General features: G+C 43.7%; 1 protein-coding gene across 1 annotated transcript in view; it reads left to right on the top strand.

The window, feature by feature from the left end:
* Positions 1 to 10,102, top strand: part of LOC138431402 (neuroligin-4, X-linked) — a 397,040-nt gene extending 386,938 nt beyond the window's left edge. The window contains exon 8 of the mRNA XM_069573501.1: positions 8,501 to 10,102. Coding sequence (XP_069429602.1) covers positions 8,501 to 9,347 — 847 coding nt within the window. The 3' untranslated portion in view covers positions 9,348 to 10,102. The remainder of the gene's footprint in view (positions 1 to 8,500) is intronic.
* The last annotated feature ends 12,517 nt before the right edge of the window (positions 10,103 to 22,619 follow it).

Genomic DNA, 22,619 nt, shown 5'->3' with positions numbered 1-22,619 from the left:
GTGCAATACTTTGCAACTCTAGGAATCGTAGCCCGCCAGGGTCCTCTGTCCCTGAGATTCTACAGGCAAGAATACTGCAGTGGGTGGCCATGCCCTCCTCATTTAGCACATGTCTAGCTTTTTTTTTTTTTTTTTTCAGTTGAGAGAAGTGCTCAGTATATCTTCTGTGTGCTAAGTCTTCTTCAGTCACGTTTGACTCTTTTACGACCCCGTGGACTGCAGCCCGCCAGGCTCCTGTGTCCATGGGATTCTCCAGGCAGGAATACTGGAGTGGGTGGCCGTTTCCTCCTGCAGGGGATCTTCCCGAACCAGGGATCGAACCTGCATCTCCTGCATCAGCAGGCAGATTCTTTCCCCCTGAGCCAGCAGGGAAACCCTTCTCCTGGTTTATCGCCGGATATTGACTATCGGTGCCTAAGCTCTGCGTTATCCTTCCTTTACATAATGGTTGGTATCTGCTAACCCCAAAGTCCTACCCGGTCCTTTTCCCCACTTCCCCTCCCCCTCGGCAACCATGAGTCTCTCCTCTTATGTCTGTGAGTCTGTTTCCTAGCTAAGTTCATTCGTGTCCTATTTTAGATCCCACATATAATTGATATCACATGGTATTTATCTTTTTCTTTGTGACTTACTTCACTTCGTACAGTGACCCCCACGCAGGTCCATGCCCCACATTGCCACAGGCGCCGTTGTTTCATTCTTTATTTTTTTTTTTTTAAGGCCACCTTCTTATAAGGCCACCAATCATATGGGTTTGGGAGTTCATCCCTGCTCCAGTATGACCTCATCTTTTTTTTTTTTTTTTTCAATTTTTGGGCACACCCCTTGGCTTGCAGAATCTTAATTCTCTGACCAGGGATGGAGCCTGGGCCCTCTGCAGTGGAGACACAGAGTCCTAACCAGTCGAAGTCCTGGTATAACCTCATTTTCCCTTGACTGGGGGCATACCTGCAATGACCCTGTTTGCAATAACATCACCCTGCAGGGACCTGGGGGTTAAGGCTTAAGCATGTCTTAATTTGCTGGGGATGCACTTCGTTGCATAACCCCTTTTGAAGGCAGGACAAATGTCCAGTTATATCCGGGAACTCAGATACACGGCTGCTCTTGGCAACTTTTGCCTTCCCTTGAAGCAAAGGACCTTCACACAAACATTCCACGCACTCTAGCCGTGCCCATCCCTGATGGCAACACCCTCACCCATCGTAACTCCATAATATCTAAACAACATCATGACTCACCTTTGTGAGGGCCACCCACTTTCTATTTCTCTCATGTGTTTTGGGGAAAAAAAAAAAAGTTTTTGCATGACTTTCTTAAATGGAAAGCTAGGATCATTCATCATCCGTTTAACGGAGCCATTAAAGAAAACTGAAAAAATCCAGATAAAGCCATTAAACTCTCATTAGCGGTTCTCGCCTGCCAACGGCTCTGAGATGAATTCTCTCTCACTGTTATAAAAAAGAAAAAGAAAAAGGTAAAGGGAATTCATTAATGCCATAAGATGGTAGAGAAATACTTGCACCAAATGGGTGCTTTAACCAGCACCTGTGGGCAACTAAGCTAGGATTGCAGATGTTGAGTGTTCGAAATGTTGAGTGGTTTTTTGTTTGTTTGTTTGTTTGTTTTTAGGTACAACTTTTTTTTTTTGGTTTGTTTATTCATTTAGGGAAATTGAATTACTTCTACGTATTGAAAGTGTTTACCTGAGGGAAATTGTTTAATCTTCTAGATCTGTTTTAACTATAATCAGAATATCAGGGTAAAGCGTTGAGTGGTTTTTGACGCTGTAATTCCATTTTCTAAAATCATTGGGCGAGATGCCTGTGGCCCATGCCCCTCATCTGAGGAACGTAGCCTTGGAGATACAAAGTAACTTGGGCTTGATCGCTGCTCCAGGTTCTTCTTGTGGCCATTAGTGGCATGTGTTTAGGATACTTTGGGATTTCATAAAGTCACTGGTAGAGAAGACTTAAGAGATAAGGATGTAGCTTGGAGAAATAGCCCCATCTTCTCACCGGAGTCCAAAACTTCAGGTAGAGATGTCATTGCAATAGCAAGGTGAGGCTGCTGGGTGGCCTTGGAAGTTAGTCTGAAGAATCTGGACTTTACCCAAGCAGGAGCAATTTTGGCTCCCGGGGTCCACGTGGAGCGTGGCTGAGATCATCTTTGGAGATGTTAGTGCAGTGAGTTTTGACAACTCGTTTGAAAGGCCGTTGGAGGGACTCGAGTCATCTTGCAAGGAAGTTGCTCAGACCTCCCTCTGACCTACAGCGCAAACATGCAAATTCAGATGCAGGTCAGGGGAGGACCACTATTCAGTGGTGTCTAATTAAGCAGAAAACGGGAGACCGAGCTGATGGCAGAGACAGTGACTGAGATGTTTGCCAAAGGATGACACGGCTTCACGGGTGGTCGCTAGTTAATACTCTAAAATACTTCAGTTTATTTAACTGATACCATGAGGGGTTTCACACCTGATCTGATGTCAGTCAGGGGGCAGCCATGGGATAAACCATCTCTGATGCCAAGAGGGGTCTCACACCTTATCTGATGACAGTCAGGGACAAGCATAGGATAAACCATCTCTAATATCATGAGGGGTCTCACACTTTATCTGATGTCCCTTCAGGAGCAGCCGTGGGATAAACCATCTCTGATGTCATGCGGGGTCTCACACCTTATCTTGAGGCAGTGACTCTCAAAACATGATTGAAAACACTTGACTACCATCCGCTGCTCCCCGCGGGCGCTGAGAGAGCCTGTGGTTCTGAGAATATCATGTGATGTCATCTGTCCCTACATGTGACCGAGAAGAAAGGATTGTGCTGAACTGAAGCACGCTTAGATGCGATCACTGGGTGGAACTTTGGATCTGCGGGACCTTGTTACCAGCCTCCCGTGTTCCTGGTTGTTCCTCCCTCTGCCGAGATGAAGTGAACGCTTTGGCTGCTTTTTGCATTTGACCACAGCTGACAGCTCTGGCCTTCCTTGTAGGCGTAAACCTACACACTTGTGGTATGGCACAGGCTCTTTGTTAAGCACAAAAAACCAGTGTGGGGATGGTGAGTTAGCAGTTATGGAAGGCAGGGTAGGAGGGAAGGAAGAAGGAAGCAGACAAGGAAGGAGGGATAGACAAGAGGGAAGGATGGAAGGAGGATGCTCTTGTTGCTAGGAGACCGTTTCAACCATCCAGGTGAGAAGACTACTGAAACAGTGCTGGGGCGGGGGGCGGGGGGGGGGGCGGAAACAGTGAAGCCAGAACATTTAATTATTAAGCTTGAATTTAAGTATTAAGCTAGAGCTTAATTTAAGTATTAAGCTCCTTGGAGAGCTCCATGATCCTTGAGAAGTACTGTCAAGGAAAGGTTAAAGCTCATCCCAAGGTTTACGAATGACCACACAGATTGGAGCTCTTTGTCACAGATTCCCACCTCTTTAGACGGGATGGTGTTGGTCCTGACCGGTCTCTAGAAATGCGGTGTGTGTCCATCAAGGACCGATGCAATTTGGCTTTTGCGTGTTGGATAAGAAAGGGCAGAATGAGAGTCCCAACAGAAATCACGGCCGTGAATGGTACTTTGCAAGTATCCTACTCTGAAGACTCAGAGCCTCTTGGAATTTAAAGTTGGGGACGCGCTTGGCCAACAAGCCAGTGTGTATGGTGTAAGAAAGGCAAGCTTATATTAGGTCGAGTGGGTAGAATGACACGCTTTGCACCGGCTTTCAGATGTCATCTCTCCTCTTGACTTTGCTCATATCCTGTGCTCAATTTCTGCATCTGCTTCTGCACAATCTTTGCAGAGCTCGAGAAATGGAGAAGATGGCTTTGAAACAGTTGCAGCCCAAGTCCGGTGTTAAACGTGGCCTTTGTTGTCCCGAAGCATTTTAAGCTCAGTGAGTGAACATCACTCCCTGGGGTACGGGATGGACCAAACACGTGATTCTTGGTGTAGGGGGTAATTTTCTTCTCAGACGTCTAAGGGAAAATAGTCAAGCACGACCTTGTTTTCGGGGTGAGGCAGACCTCGTACCAACCTCCAGAGGAGCCTGGCAGAGGGGTCGGGTCATTGGTGTTTGTAAAGAAATCATGTTACCCGTCTCTCCCAAATAAAATAAGCCACAAGACCCCGAATACGCATTTAACTGTCAGCTGCCAAGGTGATGCTGCAAGTGAAATAGTACGGGTGAAAATGGACCTTTCGAAAGAAGATGTGTTTGTTTCATTCTCTCCTTAATCATGTTAATCTTTAGTTTTGCCTCTGGGAATTAAATGACACGGTGTGCTGAAGGAAAGTCTAAAAAACAAGGCCCTGGTACCCCACGTAGAGATCTTGCTTTCTTCAGAGTGTTTGACACAGGAAAGTGATGTGCCTCCTTCCATAGGTGACCCGAGTTTATCTCCGTTTAAGGCTTCTGACGGTGCATGGCCAAGAACTTTAACAGATTGCTCCGGGGCTAACGCGTACTTATCTGGATTTTTAAAATCCTTTATTCTCTGAGAACAAAATAGTGTTTTCCTTACCTTTCAAATGTACACCAAATGCCAAAAAAAAAAAAAGAAAAGAAAAGAAAAGAAAAGCCACATATCTAACATGAACACTCCTTCCTAGATGCCATCTCTTTAAGAAAAAGTCAGTAGAACCGGAAGGCCTGATTCTGTGAAATCAGATCAATTCAAAAAGAGTAGGAATCCTCACTCCCTTTCATTGCTTTTAGAACAATAAAAGTCAGTTCTTACGCTCAGCCTCTGAGTTTTATTTTATAAAAATGTCTCCACGGCAGGTCCAATTAAATAGGAATTTTGCAACACTTTATATCAGAAGACTCAAGTAAGAGAATGCGAGGTGCTATGTTGCATCCAACATTTTTTCTAAACATGTAAAAATAAAAGCACAAAGGCAGATTACTTTAGAATACATCAACGGTTTTACATGAACACATGGACAAGAAGGCTTATGGCATATGTTTTGATATTTTTTCATGTCACTAATAGGAGCACAGCAGTTGCAATTTATTTATCTTGCATGGCACATATGTAATCATATGTGTAGGTCATGTATGTATCTATCCATCTATCCGTGTGCATATATAGCAGGCAGGAAGTCCTGTAATACGCAAGATGGGAAAAGGGAAAGTGCTAGTCACTCAGTCGTGTCCAACTCTTTGCAACCCCACGGACTGTAGGCCCGCCAGGCTCCTCTGTCCCTGGGATTCTCCAGGCAAGAATACTGGAGTGGGTTGCCATTCCCTTCTCCAGGGGATCTTCCCGACCCAGGGATGGAACCCGAGTCTCCTCTGTCTTCAGTGCTGCAGGTGGATTCTTTACAGTCTGAGCAACCAGGGAAGCCCGTTATACAGTACAATTTCATGCGATCTATGCTGTTTATACTATCTGGAGAAGGAAACGGCACCCCACTCCAGGACTCTTGCCTGGAAAATCCCATGGACGGAGGAGCCTGGTGGGCTGCAGTCCATGGGGTCGCGAAGAGTCGGACACGACTGAATGATCTCACGTTCACTTTTCACTTTCCTGCATCGGAGAAGGAAATGGCAACCCACTCCTGTGTTCTTGCCTGGAGAATCCCAGGGGCGGGGGAGCCTGGTGGGCTGCCGTCTGTATCCACAGTATATAATACACATATTCTGTGTGATACAGCATTTATTACATACAGTATAGAGTGAACCATATAAGCTATGATACACATAGTATCCTTTTGTACAGGGCACACTATATACAGTATGTCATTTTTTGGTTGCTAAGTTATGCTTGACTCTTTGCAACCCCCTGGATTGCAACACGCCAGGCTTCCCTGTCCTTCACTATCTCCCAGCGTTTGCTCAGATTCATGTCCACTGAGTCAAGTGATGCTATATCACCATCTCTAATGATAAACATACAGAGAACCATCTATACTGTGGTATACAGTGTATCTGAAAGGGAAGTGGAAATGTTAGTCACTCAGTCCTGTCCGACCCTTTGCGACCCTGTGAAATGCAGCCCGCCAGGTTCCTCTGTCCATGAGATTTCCCAGACAAGAGTACTTGAGTTGCCATTCCCTTCTCCAGGGGGATCTTCCCAATCCAGGGACTGAACCTGCATCTCCCTCTTTGCAGGCAGATGCTTTAACATCTGAGCTACCAGGGAAGCCCATATGAGTATATATGAAACATTTTATATAAGTATATAAAAATACACTATATACAAAGTATACCATATAACACATATATACTGTTGTATAGAGTACACTTTGACATACATAAACCATTTGAAGTATATAATGTAGCAGATACGCTATGATACATGCAATATTCTTTAAAACAGTGTATACGGTATACAGTCTACAGTGTATCAAACAGTATCGTTATGCAGATACTCCATGTATAGTATATGGCGTACCGTATATGCTAATAGGCAGTATACTTTTATGCAGAACATGCTGTATAAAGTATTTAGTATAAGATCTGTGGGCTTCCCAGGTGATGCAGTGTTAAAGAACCCACCTGCCAATGCAAGATATAGAAGAGATGTGGGTTTGATCCCTGGGTCGGGAAGATCCTCTGGAGGAGGAAATGGCAACCCACACTCCAGGATTCTTATCTGAAAAATTTCCATGGAAAGGGAAGCCTGGTGAGCTACAGCCCACGGGGTTGGAAAGGGTTGGACACGGCTGAGCGACTAAGCACATGAGATTTATACTGTGGATATATACTGTTTATTATTTATAGTCTTCTCTCCCTACCAGTTTGTAGGTATGCTGATGTATCAATGCGCTCTTGCTATACACCAGGAATACTACGGCTTCCTCACTTAATTCCATTCCCAATATTCATATCCACTTTATAGATCAGGCTAAGAGAGGTTTAAGAATTTGCTCGAGATCTCCCAACTTGTGAAGTGGGAGAGAGGCACAGCTTAATGTATGTTCATGATGTTGACAGCCTCAGACTGAGGATTAAAGCCCTTCCTATGGCAATACCTGCATCTGTGAGTCAAGGATATCATTTGAAGCCTGCATGCCACCTGGGAATGTCTGCAGACGTTGGGTCTTCCAGTGGAACCTTCTGGTGCCCCAGCCTTCTGGCACATAAGCAAAGAGGCGGTGGCTTTATAAGTGTGTTGCCAAGAAGGCGTTGCCTGGAAGGTAGAGGTTAGGGCACCCACGGCAGTACAATACACCAGGGCAAGCTAGGTCTGCACACCACTTCTGAGAGTTCACTGCTATCCACGAGATGACTTTTTATCATGCACAATCTCAGATGTTCCTAACCAGCAAACAGGAGAAGACAAAATCTGTCTTACAGGTCATTTTACCAAGCCCCCCCCCAAAAAAAAAATTGGAAGAAATTAGAGTATACCTTTGAGGGGAATTTCTGTTACCTTAAAAAAAACTGGTTGGCAGCCATGTTTCAAGTACCATGTTTTACAGAGATTCTTTCAATATTGATGACTGTCTCTCTGCCTGTGGCTGTTCATGTACATCACAGGGGATTTCAGTTGCATAGTTGCCCAGGACACTTGAAATCTATAAAAACCCCAATTTACTGCATCTTGTATTTCTCCTAAAATCGTTGACTTGAGCGTGTCTAAAAGCACTGTCTTGCCAAACTTAAGACATCAACGGAATGTTATTTCATCTCCAAGTGACTCAATCCTCAAAAGATTTTCAAGCTATATCCGTATTTCTAATAGCACAAACAGTGGATGCATATTTCTGTTTATTAACAGTTTGTAATGACAGAAGCCAGATTTTTTTTGCATTTTTAATGTGTTTTAATAGTTATAACTGCAATATATATCCATCTACCTAAGTAGCAGTTCTTGAGGAAGAAAGAGAATGTACACATTTTGGGCAACAATCTCTAAATCGGGATTTCTCAAGTTTAATACTGTTGACATCTGGGATGAAAAATGTATTTGCTGTGGGGGGGAGCTGTCCTGTGCCCTGGAGAGCATTTGACAGTCATCATGATATCTACTTTCATTCATGACACCATCCTTCATGTATAACAACCAAAAACATCTCCAGGTATTGCCAGATGCCCACCCCGTCCCCCGCCTTGTGGGGGCCGATCACTCTCTGGTTGAGGTTAGTGACTCCAAAAGTGGTTCAGCCTGAAATGCTGAAAATTTTCCAACAGAAGTAGTTTAAATTTGAAATGCTGAAACATATCCAAGACACGTGTTTGTTTTCCTCCTGAAAAATCTCCCAAGTTTGGAAGACAACTGGATGCGTTAAAAATATAGAAATGTTACAGAAACGGTATCGTAGTTTCATTGGGAAGTATTTTAGGGTAAGAGGGGATTCTTTTATAGACAAGGCAGAATGGTAGGCACATGTGGATTAAACCACTTCAGTACTTTGCACGTATCGATAAACACGTGAGATGATCTGACCGTCATTTCGTTTTGCTTGATTAAAATTGACTTGTGACATGCAGAAGAGTGTGACCTTTTTTTTTTTCCCTTTTCTTTTCTCTCTCTCCCTTCTGTCCTCAGTGACCCCAATCAGCCTGTCCCACAGGACACCAAGTTCATTCACACAAAACCCAACCGCTTCGAGGAGGTGGCCTGGTCCAAGTATAACCCCAAAGACCAGCTGTATCTGCACATCGGCTTGAAGCCCCGCGTGAGGGATCACTATCGGGCCACGAAAGTCGCCTTCTGGCTGGAACTGGTCCCACATCTGCACAACTTAAACGAGATATTCCAGTACGTGTCCACCACCACCAAGGTGCCCCCTCCGGACATGACGTCCTTCCCCTACGGGACCCGGCGGTCGCCCTCCAAGATCTGGCCCACGACCAAACGCCCGGCCATCACCCCAGCCAACAGCAACCCCAAGCACTCCAAGGACCCTCACAAGACGGGCCCCGAGGACACCACGGTCCTCATCGAGACCAAACGGGATTACTCCACCGAGCTGAGCGTCACCATCGCCGTGGGGGCATCCCTGCTGTTCCTGAACATCCTGGCCTTCGCCGCCCTCTATTACAAGAAGGACAAGCGGCGCCACGAGACCCACCGGCGCCCCAGCCCGCAGAGGAACGCCGCCAACGACATCGCGCACATCCAGAACGAGGAGATCATGTCCCTGCAGATGAAGCAGCTGGACCACGAGTGCGAGTCGCTGCAGGCCCACGACACGCTGAGGCTCACCTGCCCACCGGACTACACGCTCACGCTGCGCAGGTCCCCCGACGACATCCCGCTCATGACCCCCAACACCATCACCATGATCCCAAACACGCTCACGGGTATGCAGCCGCTCCACACATTCAACACCTTCAGCGGAGGCCAGAACAGCACAAACATTCCCCACGGACACTCCACCACCAGAGTATAGCTCTGCAGTCCCCCCTCCCCTCCCTGCCCTCTCGCCACCCTGCCCCCTGCAACTGGAAGACGGACAAAGAAGCACCATCTCCAAACAAGGAATGTGTTTCATCCCACTGGCTTAAGACACACACACACACACACACACACACACACACACACACACAACCCAAAAGGGCAACCATTGTGTCTTTGCAGACCTCCCATGCTGGCATTTCCCGGTACCACGAGATCAACTTTCGACCCTACGAAATGTGAAACCATATCCATTCGCTGTTACAAGTTCTGCTTTTAAGATCCACCACCATCCAAGCCGACTTTAGTGCGACAAGGACGTCGATATATCAAGGACCTGGGCGTTTCCAACCGTGACCATAGAGGCTGACACCCTTCTGGAACTCAGCCGGGGACACTAAATTTTTTTTTTTTTATCACAGTTAAAAAATAAAGTTCTTTATGTGCCACACGACAGATGGCTCTCCTTAAGTGAAAAACAAAAAGAAAAAAAGAGTCTGTGGGCTTTTACCCAGCATACGGAGCAGTAATCCAGAAAAGAAGGAAAAGTAGAATTTTATTATTAAAATAAATGAACAGACTATGCAGTTAGATACCTAGAGTTCTGTGCAAAGAGATGTTTTGCCAGCCTGAACTATATTTAAGAAACTTTGTAAAAAAAAAAAAAAGAAAGAAAGAAAATGTATATAGCTGTGAGTTTAAACAAACACACGTGGAGAGAAAAAGAAAACAAACAAAAAAAAGCAAAAAAAAAAAGCGCTTTTATTGGTGTTTTCAGTTTGAAAGAGCTTTTAGCAAGGTTGTGCTCTCCATTAGTGGTCTGTATGTATATAAATCGGTATATACGTTAGTCATATCACCTCTTTTCCCGCCAAGACACAGAGGGGCTTCTTCTTAAATCCTTGTGGCCAACGGACACGGGGTTTTCTAAGGCGTTTCACTTGTAGGAGGATATGGTTGTCACACGGCGGACTTGGACCGTCCCTGTGACCAGGCTCTCTCCCTATTTTCTTTGTTTGTTTGTTTTGTTTTTGGGCTGGAAAGTGCATGCCAAGGGATTCTTAGGAGACTGTTGTTTTGTTTTGTTTAGGCAAACTTTTATTTTTGTATTGTTAAACACTTCATGAAGTTGCAACCGCTCCCCCACCCCCTGCAAGAAGGGTCCCCAGCGTGGAGTCTATTTAAAAGCTTGTTGACTTAGATACACGCGCATGCAGAGAAACCGCAGGGCCTGGGAGGGGAGGGGGTGGGGAACAGAATACAAGTCTCCTTCTGTAGCTGTGCCTCTTTGAATCTGTTAAGGAAGAGTCGCTTCCCACACCCAGGGTCCTGCCAAAAGGGAGAAAGAAAGCTTGTGTTTGGTGGGCCTGCGGTGTGCTGAGTCAATACAGCTCTGTGTTCCCCAGCAGCTGCAGAAATACCTGTTCAGCTTAGCTAATCAGATCGAAGGAGGGGGGCATGTGTCTTTCCTTTCTGGTAAAAGCAGTTAAGTCCCTTATTTATCAGTAAGCGGGGTTTCGTTGTTGTTGTTGTTTTTGAATTCTTTCGATCATTTACAGGGTAAAACATACGCTTGTCTGAAACGATTATCTTCTGTGCCCTTTGTGTATCCGTCACTGATCCGGGACTATCAGAGAGAGACCAAGGAAGGGAGAAAACACTTCAAGTGCTTTGTGGGGGTTATCCAGGAAGTTAGAGAATGGCCTGACTGTCAAGATAACACCCGGAAATATTCATGCATTGTTCACTGGTGAGGTGGGGATGAGAATCTTGGCGCCTCTGACACCAAGTGATTTTCTTACTGTCTTTTTAGCTTTCCTTAAGGGATATCACGCAGGTGTCGTTAAAGGAAAACAGTAGCAGCCGCGGTGACTTGACGTCTTGGCTTTCGAAAACCTATTGCCGCGCCAGGAAATAGGAGCCAAAGAGGATGTCTCGGGGCGTGGTTATCAGAGCAATTCAGCTCAGGTGCACATTCTCAAGAAAGACGGTCCAAATTCCTTGTCCCTTGCTACAATCTTTGATTACCGGAACCCTTAGACTGAAACTGTAGCAGTACCTTTTCAAAGTCTTTGAAAATGACCGCCCCCTCCATCCCACACCCCCAGAAAAACAGAGTTCTTAGGAAGTCTGTGCAGACCGATCTCCCAGTAAATTCTGCTGTTCATCTCGGTTGAGATTTTAAGAGCGAGTCTGTGTATAGACGTACGTGAAATGTAAGCCCAACTTTGCCCAGAGTGAAGTGCAGGCTCATGCAGCTAAGAGGTGTCGTGGGTAAGGTTTTTGTTCATCCTGTTTTAAAGCTCCTGTCAGACCATTGCTGCAAGCTATTGTATTTATTACCCCAGCTAAGCCACAACAAATAGGCTGTCCAGGAAACGACGGAGGAAGTGGCACTCGACAGCCTTGTGGGACCTGGTATGTTTGTAATGTGAATTCCAGTATTTGTTTAGTATTTCCAAGCGTCTTCTGCTAGCAATATGCACAGTAATGTATCAGGCTTGTGACATTTGGATAAGGAAAAAAAAAAAGTTCTTGTTAAGTGAATAACTTTAGCTTTTACAAAGGGTTATGATCAAAAGCAATTTAATACACCTTAAATGATATCTTATTTCTACATGGAAAGAAGTTATAGAATCTTCATAGAGTTCTATGAGAATAAAATATACTTGGTATCTATAAAAAAGAAAAATGAGAAAAAAAATAAGTTAAAAAAAAAAACTTTCCTAGGCTTTTATTCTTGAACTTCACTGGCACGCAGGGTTTAATGGTTTCTCGGATTATTATTTTGCGATTTTGTTTTTGATTTTGCCTTAAGTAATGATAGAAGATATATATGGCTGGACACATATGTATAAACTTTTCAGCAGCATTTTTAATAATAAAATATCACAGTATTTTCTAATGCTTTGTGCAAATAATTACGCGTCCATTCTTTCTTTGGAGGTGGCCTGTCGTATTTCTTTTCCCAGTTTCAGACGCCTTTCTCGCTTTCAGAGCTAAGTGATACATTTGATGTAGATAGCCCGTGGTAAACTCAGTCGATTATGGACCGGTTTCTTGTGGTTTCTCCTGGGGAACAGATTTTGTGTCCCCAACAGGAACATTTCCCTTGGCCTGACACTGAACACAGTGGTGCAGGGGTGCTCTGAATGGTGAAATTGGCAACAAGAGGGTATTTCCTGAAATGAAACACTTGAGTTTATTTCTTTGACCTCAGCTGCTTATGTTACTGGGTTTTGTGTTTGTGGTCATGTCTTGAAACTTTCCAACAAAGAGCCTCCTTTGGGTATGTGTCCGACAGCAAGAAGTTTGTTTGAATACAACTCGAGAGATGAAGACTCAAATTTGTCCAGGCTACCCATACACTGGGGCTTCCCAGGTGGCTCAGACGGTAAAGAATCTGCCTAGTATTTCAGAAGACCTGAGTTTGATCCCTGGGTCAGGAAGATCCTCTGGAGAAGGGAATGGCAACCCACTCCAATGTTCCTGCCTGGAGAATTCTATGCACAGAGGAGCCTGGCCTGCTACAGTCCATGGGGGTCATAGACAGTCGGACATGGTCCAATGACTAACACACTTTTCTTTGCACGTGGTCATTGTTTATCTTGGCAACTTATCGAAAGCTGTTGACCGGAGACATTCCAGTATTCACTTGCATAACAAATCGCCAGCCACAGGCATTACTTTCTGTACAAGCCACCCCAGGTCAGTAATGTGTTGACATCCTCAAGAGGCCTAAGGGGACAGGTGCCTACAGTATTTCTGTTTTAACAGTAGAGGTGTTGAAAATAAGGAAGGTTAAGGGACGAGGTAGCAGCAATCCTTAGATTCAAAGGAAGATGGTGTGTTCACAGCCCAGGCTCTTCACCAGTAAGGAACGCAGCTTGGACTTTAAACTCAAGTTCATGGATGTCGTGACGACGTTAGCTAATTATCAGAGAAAGGAAGGCAGCAAAGACTGTGAATGCTGTATTCAAACTCGGAAGTTTTTTCACGTGTTGGAGGTTATTTGCCAAATGAGAGGTGCACAGGACTTATACGGGAATGCTAAGTCATGTCCGATTCTTTGTCACCCCATGGACTGTAGCTGACTGATTGCTCTGTCCGTGGGATTCTCCAGGCAAGAATACTGAAGTGGGCTGCCATGCCCTCCTTCAGGGGATCTTCTCAGGCCCAGGAACTGAAATGAACCCAGATCTCCTGCGCTGCAGGCTGATTCTTTACCATCTGAGCTACCAGGGAGGCCTTAAAGAAAAGAAAATCCCTAAAAAAAAAAAAAAAAGAAGAAGAAGAAGAAGAAGAAAAAGATTACTATCATGTCTCTGTACCTTGAGAAGATAGATAGCTTTACACTTTTTAAAGTGCTTTTCATGTAGTCATAAACCTCACCCTGGTGCACACACTGTGGGTACCGTTTGTGTAGGTATCGAATTTTGTAGAACGTCGGTTGATCTGAAAACACAACTTTTATCAATTTTCCCTGCCGTTTTATGCACAATTTGGAGGTTCATCTGAGGCCATTAAATATTCACAATCTCACTTTTGGTGAAATGGCATTTTTTTTTTTAAAAATTTTTAGTTTTTTATTTTTTAAATTTTAAAATCTTTAATTCTTACATGCATTCCCAAACATGAACCCCCCTCCCACCTCCCTCCCCAGAACATCTTTCTGGGTCATCCCCATGCACCAGCCCCAAGCATGCTGCATCCTGCGTCAGACATAGACTGGCGATTCAATTCACATGATAGTATACATGTTAGAATGTCATTCTCCCAAATCATCCCACCCTCTCCCTCTCCCTCTGAGTCCAAAAGTCCATTATACACATCTGTGTCTCTTTCCCTGTCTTGCATACAGGGTCATCATTGCCATCTTCCTAAATTCCATATATATGTGTTAGTATACTGTATTGGTGTTTTTCTTTCTGGCTTACTTCACTCTGTATAATCGGCTCCAGTTTCATCCATCTCATCAGAACTGATTCAAATGAATTCTTTTTAACTGCTGAGTAATACTCCATTGTGTATATGTACCACAGCTTTCTTATCCATTCATCTGCTGATGGACATCTAGGTTGTTTCCATGTCCTGGCTATTATAAACAGTGCTGCGATGAACATTGGGGTACATGTGTCTCTTTCAATTCTGGTTTCCTCGGTGTGTATGCCCAGCAGTGGGATTGCTGGGTCATAAGGTAGTTCTATTTGCAATTTTTTAAGGAATCTCCACACTGTTCTCCATAGTGGCTGTACTAGTTTGCATTCCCACCAACAGTGTAGGAGGGTTCCCTTTTCTCCACACCCTCTCCAGCATTTATTGCTTGCAGATTTTTGGATCGCAGCCATTCTGACTGGTGTGAAGTGGTACCTCATTGTGGTTTTGATTTGCATTTCTCTAATAATGAGTGATGTTGAGCATCTTTTCATGTGTTTGTTAGCCATCCGTATGTCTTCTTTGGAGAAATGTCTATTTAGTTCTTTGGCCCATTTTTTGATTGGGTCGTTTATTTTTCTGGAGTTGAGCTGCAGAAGTTGCTTGTATATTTTTGAGATTAGTTGTTTGTCAGTTGCTTCATTTGCTATTATTTTCTCCCATTCAGATGGCTGTCTTTTCACCTTGCTTATATTTTCCTTTGTTGTGCTGAAGCTTTTAATTTTAATTAGATCCCATTTGTTTATTTTTGCTTTTATTTCCAGAATTCTGGGAGGTGGATCATAGAGGATCCTGCTGTGATTTATGTCTGAGAGTGTTTTGCCTATGTTCTCCTCTAGGAGTTTTATAGTTTCTGATCTTACATTTAGATCTTTAATCCATTTTGAGTTTATTTTTGTGTGCGGTGTTAGCAAAAATCAACAAAGCCAAAAGCTGGTTCTTTGAAAGGATAAATAAAATTGACAAACCATTAGCCAGACTCATCAAGAAGCAAAGAGAGAAAAATCAAATCAATAAAATTAGAAATGAAAATGGAGAGATCACAACAGACAACACAGAAATACAAAGGATCATAAGAGACTACTATCAGCAGTTGTATGCCAATAAAATGGACAACGTGGAAGAAATGGACAAATTCTTAGAAAAGTACAATTTTCCAAAACTGAACCAGGAAGAAATAGAAAATCTTAACAGACCCATCACAAGTACGGAAATTGATACTGTAATCAGAAATCTTCCAGTAAACAAAAGCCCAGGTCCAGATGGCTTCACAGCTGAATTCTACCAAAAATTTCGAGAAGAGCTAACACCTATCCTACTCAAACTCTTCCAGAAAATTGCAGAGGAAGGTAAACTTCCAAACTCATTCTATGAGGCCACCATCACCCTAATACCAAAACCTGACAAAGATGTCACAAAAAAAGAAAACTACAGGCCAATATCTCTGATGAACATAGATGCAAAAATCCTCAACAAAATTCTAGCAATCAGAATCCAACAACACATTAAAAAGATCATACATCATGACCAAGTGGGCTTTATCCCAGGGATGCAAGGATTCTTCAATATCCGCAAATCAATCAATGTAATTCACCACATTAACAAATTGAAAAATAAAAACCATATGATTATCTCAATAGATGCAGAGAAGGCCTTTGACAAAATTCAACATCCATTTATGATAAAAACTCTCCAGAAAGCAGGAATAGAAGGAACATATCTCAACATAATAAAAGCTATCTATGACAAACCCACAGCAAACATTATCCTCAATGGTGAAAAATTGAAAGCATTTCCCCTAAAGTCAGGAACAAGACAAGGGTGTCCACTTTCACCGCTACTATTCAACATAGTTCTGGAAGTTTTGGCCACAGCAATCAGAGCAGAAAAAGAAATAAAAGGAATCCAAATTGGAAAAGAAGAAGTAAAACTCTCACTGTTTGCAGATGACATGATCCTCTACATGGAAAACCCTAAAGACTCCACCAGAAAATTACTAGAGCTCATCAATGAATATAGTAAAGTTGCAGGATATAAAATCAACACACAGAAATCCCTTGCATTCCTATACACGAATAATGAGAAAGTAGAAAAAGAAATTAAGGAAACAATTCCATTCACCATTGCAACGAAAAGAATAAAATACTTAGGAATATATCTACCTAAAGAAACTAAAGACCTATATATAGAAAACTATAAAACACTGATGAAAGAAATCAAAGAGGACACTAATAGATGGAGAAATATACCATGTTCATGGATTGGAAGAATCAATATAGTGAAAATGAGTATACTACCCAAAGCAATTTACAAATTCAATGCAATCCCTATCAAGCTACCAGCCACATTTTTCACAGAACTAGAACAAATAATTTCAAGCTTTGTATGGAAATACAAAAAACCTCGAATAGCCAAAGCAATCTTGAGAAAGAAGAATGGAGCTGGAGGAATCAACTTGCCTGACTTCAGGCTCTACTACAAAGCCACAGTCATCAAGACAGTATGGTACTGGCACAAAGACAGACATATAGATCAATGGAACAAAATAGAAAGCCCAGAGATAAATCCACACACATATGGACACCTTATCTTTGACAAAGGAGGCAAGAATATACAATGGAGTAAAGACAATCTCTTTAACAAGTGGTGCTGGGAAAACTGGTCAACCACTTGTAAAAGAATGAAACTAGATCACTTTCTAACACCGCACACAGAAATGGCATTTTAAAAATGCCGGCGATCCCTGCCTTTTGCCAGAACGAGTGAAGATAGGAAGATGAAATTTGGCGTAGGAAGATTGCGGGGTCTAAGGAGACACACGAGGAAACGTAAATAATTTATCACAAACAATGGGAAGCTGTGCGCCTGCAACCTGTTTGTTTGGCAGACGCCTTCTAAAACCATCTTTGGAAAGATGTAATATTTGAATGACATGAATGCAGAGAGATAACCTGATCCCAGCCAAAGATGCTCCTATAGCCTCCACCTATCTATGGGTCCTCAGTAGGTGCTTTGTGGAGTATGTGTTATAATAACCCCGTGAATCCCAGTACACTGGAGGCATTCTAAGGGGACTATAGGAGGAACCCCATGTCCTCTGACTTTGTCATTATTCTTGAGTTGCTTAGTCATGTCTGATTCTGCGACCCCATGGACTGCAGCACACCAGGCTTCCCTGTCCTTCACCATCTACCAGAGTTTACCCAAACTAACGTCCATCGAGTCAGTGATGCCATCCAACCATCTCATCCTTTTGCCTTCAATTTTTCCCAGCATCAGGGTCTCTTCCAGGGAGTCAGCTCTTCGGATCAGGCGGCCAAAGTAGGCTTACTCAGTGCCAGAAACCATTCTCTGATTGTCCAGTAATCTCCATTTCCATAGGTCTGCTTTAAAAGCTCTTCTGTGCCTCTCACAGTATTGGAAGAATGGTGCAAAGTGGGGCTGAGACCCGATCCCACGTTCTGGGCAAATACCTGCTACTGCTAAGTTGCTTCAGCCGTGTCCGACTCTGCGACCCCATAGACAGCAGCCCAGCAGGCTCCCCTGTCCCTGGGATTCTCCAGGCAAGAACACTGGAGTGGGTTGCCATTGCCTTCTCCAGTGCATGAAAGTGAAAAGTGAGAGTGAAGTCGCTCAGTCGTGTCTGACTCTTAGTGACCCCATGGAGTGCAGCCAACAGGCTTCTCCATCCATGGGATTTTCCAGGCAAGAGAACTGGAGTGGGGTGCCATCGCCTTCTCTGGGGCAAATACCTACCTTTGTTTAATGCTGCGACTTAGGAAATATACTTCCACTTTTAATATCTCTGCTCTGTTTCTATGCAGTGTTTTCCCTCGCTACGTCTGGTACTCAAATTTCCATGAGCCAGCTTGTTTCTAACAGGATAAGAATTTAACAGGACCTGTGGCTTCCCCTGTAGCTCAGCTGGTAAAGACTCTGCCTGCAATTGGACAAATGTGTCTAATGTACCAGCAGAAATACAGTACTCAGTCATGTTTTTGTGGGAGACCTGGGTTTGATCCGTGGGTTGGGAAGATCCCCTGGAGAAGGGAACGGCTACCCACTCCAGTCTTCTGGCCTAGAGAATTCTATGGGGTCGCAAAGAGTCGGACACGAGTGGGCAGCTTTCACTTTCACATGGTCAACTTTTTGGGGCTTCCCAGGTGGCGCTATTGGTAAAGAATCTGACTGCCAGGGCAGAAGACGGGAAAGATTCATGGGACTTGATCCCTGCGTCAGGAAAGTCCCCTGAAGAAGGAGAAGACAGTTTCCTTCCAGTGTACTTCCTGGGACATACCTTACAGTTCACGGGGTCGCGGAAGAATCAGACTCGACTGAGTACACAGGCATGCAGGGTCAACTCTGACAACGTGGAATCCCGTTTTTATTCTAGACCTAATTGCTACCCGTCACATAATAAGATTTCATCTTGTTCTTTCAAATTGCTTTTCAGTCGCATTTAAATGTGTCCACCGTACCAGCAGAAATCCTGTAATATGTTTTCAGATGTGTCTGTGTCCATGTGGGGGCTTATGTAAGATACTATGTAATGTGGAGAGCTAAAATTCTGCCTCTTGCATGAATTATCAGGGTAACCAGGAAAAGTAGCAATCTGTATCTTGTCTACAAAGAAGATATGCAAAAGAATGTCAACATTGGCTGATCTGGGTGTGCTAGCCAAACAGGCGAAAATTCCTTTTATAGAAAAGATAGCCGGGACTTCCTTTGGGAGTCCGATGGTTAAGACTTGGCCTTCCAATGTACAGGGTGCAGGTTGGATCCCAGGTCGGAGAACTAAGATCCCATGCACCTCCTGGCCAGAAAACCAGAACACAGATAGCAGCAGCAATATGGTAACACATTCAATAAAGACTTTGAAAAGGGTCCACAGGAAAATATCGAAAGATAGTGGATGACTGTTGTTGTTCAAAATAGTCCCTGGAGATATCATTCCAGTGTTAGGCTTAGGAGAGAAATGGACAATTTGCTCTGCTCTGATGCTGAATAAATGGTCTGCAGTGTCACGATTATGCTATCTTTATGGGTGTTTGGCGTCTACAATCTAGAGGAAAGGTGACCTTCCATGGTGGGTCATGAAAATGAAAGCATGCACCTTTTTCGCCTTGCAGCAGTTTTGGACTCTTGGAATTATGACAAAAATAATTCAGCACAAAGGGTATCCACATGGGAGCCAGGTGATCTGGCTAAAATGGCTGGATTCCTGTTTATACCGGAAGTCGAAGGATACCTTCTATTTACTTTTCTCTTTTACCGTAACGTGCGTTCATGCTGGTTTATGGTAAGAGAAATGTTGGAGCCACATAATGCCAGTATTTCTACAAAGAAGCAGTAGAAACTGGCTTTCTTATATAACGCATCATATGATTAATATAAGCAGTGCGTCTCGGTTGCCCAGGGGTGTCCAATTCTTTGTGACCCCATAGACTGTAGCCCAGCAGCCTCCTGTGTCCATGGGATTCTCCAAGCCAGAATACTGGAGTTGGTAGCCTTTCCCTTCTCCAGGGCATCTTCCCAACCCAGGGCGATCAAACGCAGGTCTCCCGCAGTGCAGGCGAATTCGAAGCCCCTGACCTGTAAGGCATGCATCTAAATAAGAGGCGAGGTACCCACAAGCCAGGGGCCAAAATGCCTTTTGGGGGAAGGGGGCTTCATGTTTCTCCTCCCCTGCCAAGGGAAGGTCAAGTGCCCTTCAGCGGTTCACTTATTTTCCATGTGTTGATCTGCTAAGCAGTCACACAGTTTGGACCTCAGAGTGCAGTTAAAGGTGAAACAAGACGGCACGGTTCAGAATTCCATTAGCAACGCATATACACCTCCGAGGGTCCTTGGTAGTCACCTGCTCGTTCAAGTTTGTCCCCAGGCAATACTGGAAGAAGGGTGTTCCCTGGTGGCTCAGAGGGTAAAGAATCTCCCTACAGTGCAGGAGACCTAGATGTGATCCCTGGGTTAGGAAGCTTCCCTGGAGGAGGACACAGCAACCCACTCCAGCATTCTTGCCCGGAGAACTCCACGGACAGGGGAACCTGGGGGGCTACACAGCCCATGAGGTCACAAAGAGTCGGACACGAGTGAGCGGCTAAACCACCACCGAATATTGGAAGAAAGGTGTCACTGGATGCTGTGGACTTGTGGGAACTCTGCTTAGCAACCTGGTATCATTTGTGTTTCATTTCACCTTTATTCATTCGGCTTCTTTACAGCTAACACGCGAGTAGCTCCTGTGAAGCTACAAGAGTCGTAGAAGCAACGTACTTCGCTTGTCTCCCTTAGGAGACGGCAGTGTTAGGAAAAAAGAGCGTTTTGAAAAGAGTGTTCAACTGGTATTTATGGGAGGAGAGAAAAGAAAGGGAAAGGGGCTTAGGTAGGCGGGGGCGGGGCATGTCTCAGACGTGATGCTTTTGATCTGAGAGGACGCAGGAGACGTGAATGGTGAAAAGAAAGCACTAAAATTTCATCCCTCGTGGCCTTCACACACCTCTGCGTGCGCACACTACGTTAGATTGTTTAAATCCTAGTAATCCCCTTCAGGGGCTAAAGAGACAGGGTGTGGTGGAGAAATGTATGATGAGAGGGGGACAATTTCCCAAGATGTTTATGGAATAATAAGTTATTGGAGAAATTTCTCTGTGTTTCTGGATCAGTAGCAAGTGTTACTATAAATCCATATATAGTATTAACAGTAGGTATAATATATATTTGGGGGCTTCCTCTGGTGACTCAGAGGGTAAAGCATCTGCCTGCAATGCAGGAGACCCGGGTTCAATCCCTGGGTTGGGAAGATCCCCTGGAGAAGAAAATGGGAACTCACTGAAGTGTTTTTGCCTGGAGAATCCCATGGATGGAGGAGCCTGGTAGGCTACAGCCCACGGGGTCGCAAAGAGTCAGACAAGACTGAGCAACTTCACCTTCACTTTCATAATATATATTGTACATTTATAATTTATAGAAATAACATTCAGTTCTGGTTGAAAGGCAGCATTTGGTGAGGCATTATAACAGATATGCATATATGCACATATGTATATCCTAGGATAATATATATACATATACAATCGTAGTATTATCCTAAGTATTAAATATTTGTGTTAAATTGGCCAAAAAGTTCATTTTTATGGAAAAACCCAAATAAACTCTTTGGCCAGCCCAATATATATCATATATATAATTTTATTATAATGGGATGGCTATATATGTCTATAATACAAAAAACACTGATCCTACCAAGTATATAATATGTCCATTACGTATTGTTCTTGTTCAGTTGGTGAGCTGTGTCCGACTCTTTGTGACCCCATGGACTGTAGCTCGCCAGGCTCCTCTGTCCTCTTGTTGTCTCTTGGAGTTTGCTCAAGTTTGTGTCCATCGACTTCATGTATCAAATCGTATACTATACTTTATATACTATGTATGTAGCTTACTAGGTGTATTATGTATATAGTAGCTACACATATGTATACTGGGTACATATATGTATTCTATGTACATACATGTATACCAAGCACATATAGGTATACGATATACGTATATGTATACTACATATCCTATGTATAAATATATTTTATACATGATATATAAACACAAAGACTGTATGTGTTGTGTACAGATATATATGCAGTGATTTCTACCGGGAGTTATGAGTGTATGTATATATACACTCACAACTCCCGGTAGAAATCAAAGTGTCTACAAAGCATACTAACTTTCCTTCTGAAACAAACCAATTGTACATTTTTTTTCAGATTGACTCTTATACACGCATCACCCAGCACTTGAACATCATTCTTTACTTTTCTTAAACTATTTGATGAATGATCTTAAGATAAACACAGACCGTATCAATCATTTCAGAGTAATTTAAACCTACGCTGCTAAGACAAAAGAGGATTCTGGAGACAGGCTCTTAGTCTTTTAATGTTAGCATTGTGTGAACATTAGCAGTCCAGATCATGTCAGTATATGCTTCCATCAAAGACAGCACCAAGACCGGCTTAGGTGTAAGTCGACACCCCAAGGGGCAGCTCTCTCATATGCATGGCGTTGTCCCAGCAGAGGAAAAGCTATACTTGCAAACAGAAAAAGATGACAATACTAAGGTTTGTTGTTCTTGCTGTTTAGTTGCTAAGCTATGTCTGACTCTTTGTGACCCCACGAACTCCAGCACACCAAGCTTCCCTGTCCTTCCCTGTTTCCTGGAGTTGGCTCAGATTCATGTCCATTCAGTCCGAGTTTAATTTTCCTCAATTCATTTGGACATACATCTCTCTCATCTTTTGGAGGACAACCAGAGACCAGCTTCGTGCTTTGTGCTTTA

Source organism: Ovis canadensis, chromosome Y (assembly GCF_042477335.2).
Source record: "Ovis canadensis isolate MfBH-ARS-UI-01 breed Bighorn chromosome Y, ARS-UI_OviCan_v2, whole genome shotgun sequence".
NCBI lineage: Eukaryota > Metazoa > Chordata > Mammalia > Artiodactyla > Bovidae > Ovis > Ovis canadensis.
Note: the sequence above shows the minus strand (reverse complement) of the source record. Positions and strands in the feature narration are given on the sequence as shown.